The 3,678-nt window shown below is 48.5% G+C and overlaps 1 protein-coding gene across 2 annotated transcripts in view; it reads left to right on the top strand.

The window, feature by feature from the left end:
- The window catches only part of khdrbs3 (KH domain containing, RNA binding, signal transduction associated 3), a 248,543-nt gene that overhangs the window by 188,005 nt on the left and 56,860 nt on the right, over positions 1–3,678 (top strand). For both annotated transcript variants that reach the window (XM_023975210.2, XM_023975209.2), the window contains exon 3: positions 739–855. In XM_023975210.2, coding sequence (XP_023830978.2) covers positions 739–855 — 117 coding nt within the window. The remainder of the gene's footprint in view (positions 1–738; positions 856–3,678) is intronic.

The following is a 3,678-nucleotide window of genomic DNA, read 5'->3' as shown; positions in this document are numbered from 1 at the left end:
CTTTGCTCTTTCTCTCTCTTTTCTCTCTCCCTCCTCTCTTTTTTTGTGTCCATCTACTCTCTCTGTTTTGGTCTTTGCATGACCTTAAACATTGTCACTCAACATTCAACAGCTATATGAAAATAGCAAGGGCACTATGTGACTTTTGCAGAGCATTTAAACAGGGATGACATTGACATATAAAGGCAAACTGTGGTATTGTATAAAACTTGATATGTTGAAAAGATGATGTACTATTTGAACGTGAGCTGTCAAATGCTGAGCCTCCTCATTTCACATAATGCTGTTATAATTGTTTGGATTATGTTTGTTAGTTGTCAAAGGCAGAAAGAATGCAGTCAGAGTGCAGTATAACTGCATCCAAAATAACACAGTTTTTRCCCCCAGTGCAGTTATATTGCAGTTATTCTGCAATTACTGCGTCCAAAATATCAGTCGACTGTAGTTACTGCACTTTTACTTCAATTTCAAGACTGCAATCTTTTTTGTAAGGTAAAAAAAGTATTACATTTGACCCTATGGGCCCTGGTCAGAAGTAGTGCACTATATATGGAATAGAGTGCCATTTGGGATGCACCCCTGCTACTAGGAAGATAGTTCTCATGTCAACAATTCTTGTTTAAATTTAATCAAAAGCAGACTGTTGGAGCCACCATTTGATTGACATACAAATGTTTTTGTCTTTATCTCATCAGCACAGATACTCATTGAGCTTCTCTGCTTGTGTTTCTGTTTTAGTTTAACTTTGTGGGCAAACTGCTGGGTCCACGCGGGAACTCACTAAAGAGACTACAGGAAGWCACGCTCACTAAGATGTCCATTCTGGGGAAAGGATCAATGAGAGACAAAGAGAAGGTAACAGCCAAGTCATTCTCTCCCTCTCTCTAACAGTCAAACATTTCTATCTCTCCCTCTCTATCTAGTAAAAGACAAGCCCCCTCCCCTTCTCTCCTTCTCTTTCTCTCTATCTGATAACAGCCCAATCCCATTCCCTCTCTCTACGTCTCTGTAACGGCCAAGTCCCCTCTCTCGCGCTCCCTCTGTCTCTCTATCTCTCTGTTGTTTGTGTCAGGTAAATTGAGGCAGACACCCCCAGTGGAAAGGCATCAATAACCAGCTGAGTTATTGAGGATGTGTTCTGTCTCGTTGTGTCTGTGGCAGTCTTTCTCCGTCAGTCAGTTTGTCATCATGGGTGATATGTGACATCGATGATCTTCAGTACCACACAGCAACGTTCTGTTAGATTGTTGTGATCGATTCTCTCTGACGGCACAACTCTGGAACACCTGCTAAACAGATCTGTCATGGGCCCCATGACCCTTCCTCCCCACTCTCACATCCCCCCTCTGATCATCACAGACTGGTCATCTGGCAAAGCAACTTCCAGACGGGCCTCGCGCATGCGCTGGCTTGCAAGCAGGGGGACCTTGCGCCAACTGCGCCCCTCGCTGGACTTTTCAATTACCATCCGCAACGAGCGTAAGTGTAGTCTACCTACATCGGCTTTCTCTTGCAGACTGTCGGCTCCCCAGCTACCCTTCACAGGATCATTGAACCCTAGGATCCCCACTGCGCCTGCTAGTTCCCTCTGACAGCCGCTGTAATTCCCTCCACCCTTATCCTCATGATCATTGGATGCCCCACTGACGCGCTGAGGTCTGCATCAGAACCCCCTACACGCACCAGAGGGTCACTTGATAACCCGTCCACTCCTGCTGCAACCCTCTTACATTTTCTACATATCCTTCCGCCCCCACACAGTCGCGCTGTGCTCGCCGCATTCTCACGCCAAAAAGCTGCTTCGACCTAATCGTACAATGCTCACCCCATCCAAGCCTTGTTGCGTCTAACAATCTCATCATCCCTCGCCATAAGTCCCTCACACAGCTCTCTGGTCTTCGGCATTAGCTGGAGAGCGCTTTGGCAGTCCTGTCTAAACGACCTTGAGGTACGATGTCGGCCATACAGAGTGGTTTCTTTATCCTATACACAGGTAACGATCTAAATACAGGTTCGCCACCCCTAGATACAGCGTATAGATCGGGAACAGGAGGGCTTCTACAACCGAAAACAACAGCGCTCAACGTCGCACAGAGCCGAGAAACTTCCTTACTCGCTTGGGCTAGCGTGACATCAACACTCCTCCATGTCTCTATTGCTATTATTATTTACTTAATATGACTAATTATATTACCCTCTAAAACTAATCATACATTCGATTTCTGGATTTTGAGTTTAGATCGTTCTCTCACACGTTTACATGTAACCCTACTGACTACCACATGAACAGACCCTCCTACATGCTTTGTATAGCCTCCCTAGGAAAACCTCACAAAATCGGCACAGTGTACAAACTATTGCCCTCACTCCCCCACTGTCATATCTGGAATCAGAGTACAATGGATGCACCCCTGCCCTACATAGAAGAATCAGTCCCATCTCATGTCAACATTCCCTTGCTTCTCTAACCACTCTAATCACAAACTCCAGCACTGTTCGGAGCCAACCCATCTCGAATTGACCATACAAGTTTTCTTGCTACTTTTACCTACATCAGCAACAGCACCTACCTCAATACGCAGCCCTTCCCTATGCCTTGCTGAACTTCTGTCTCCTTAGAGGGTTTCACATCTTGAGTGCGGCCAAACAAATGCTCGGAGTCACGCCGGGAACCCTCAACACATCAACGCAGCACCTACACGGAAGACCCACGCTCCCTACAAGATCATCCAACATCTCCAGGAACACGCGACGTACAAACCCTGAAGTACCAAAGAGAAAGGTAACAGCCACAAGTCATCTCTCTCCCTCTCCTCACTACCACAGTCAACATGTCTCTATCTCCTCCCTCTCTATCTCCAGACAACACAAGACAAGCCCCCAATCCCCTTCCTTCCTTCTCCCTTATCTCTCTATCTGAATAACACCACTCCCCATTGCCCATCTCCTACTACGTTCTCTGTAAAAGGCCAAGCTCGCCCTCTCCTCGCGCTCCACTCTGTTCTCTATCTCTCTGTTGATTTTGTGTGCAGGTAACAAACTCGCACGGCACGCACAACCCCCCACAATGGAAGGCATCATAACACGCATGAGTCTATGTGAGCGATGTGTTTCTGTCTCGTCTGTGGCTCTCGTGGCAGTCCCTTTCTCGTAGTCATTTGCCTCATCCATCGGTGATACATAGCTACATCGATGACTATCTCAAGTACACACAGAAACGTTCGCTAGTATTGTTCAGTGACCGATTACTCTCTTGACGAGCCAAGCCTCCTGACCCGACACACCTGCTTACAACCAGCACTCTGGTCACTGGTACGTGCTGACGCTCAAGCAAGACTCACAAGCTCTACCACACACGCTACACTGCAGCACCGTCTCTCCCCCCCCGCCCCCCCCCCCCCGGCCCCACGCCTTCGTCACCACATACCCCTCACCACCCCACCACACCAGCCAACCCACCCCCACACACACCACACCCCATCAGCACTACTCCGCCCCACCCTCCCCCACACACCACACACCAACACAATCACACACACACACACAACACACAATCACGCACCCACACACACACACACCACCCCCCCACCATCCGGCCCGCACACACACGCAACCAACCTCCACCCCACACACACCACACACACACACACACCACACACACCCCCACACACCACACCG

Source organism: Salvelinus sp. IW2-2015, linkage group LG30, assembly GCF_002910315.2.
Source record: "Salvelinus sp. IW2-2015 linkage group LG30, ASM291031v2, whole genome shotgun sequence".
In the NCBI taxonomy this organism is placed as follows: domain Eukaryota; kingdom Metazoa; phylum Chordata; class Actinopteri; order Salmoniformes; family Salmonidae; genus Salvelinus; species Salvelinus sp. IW2-2015.
The sequence above is the reverse complement of the archived record's forward strand: the minus strand, read 5'-3'. Positions and strand labels throughout refer to the sequence as shown.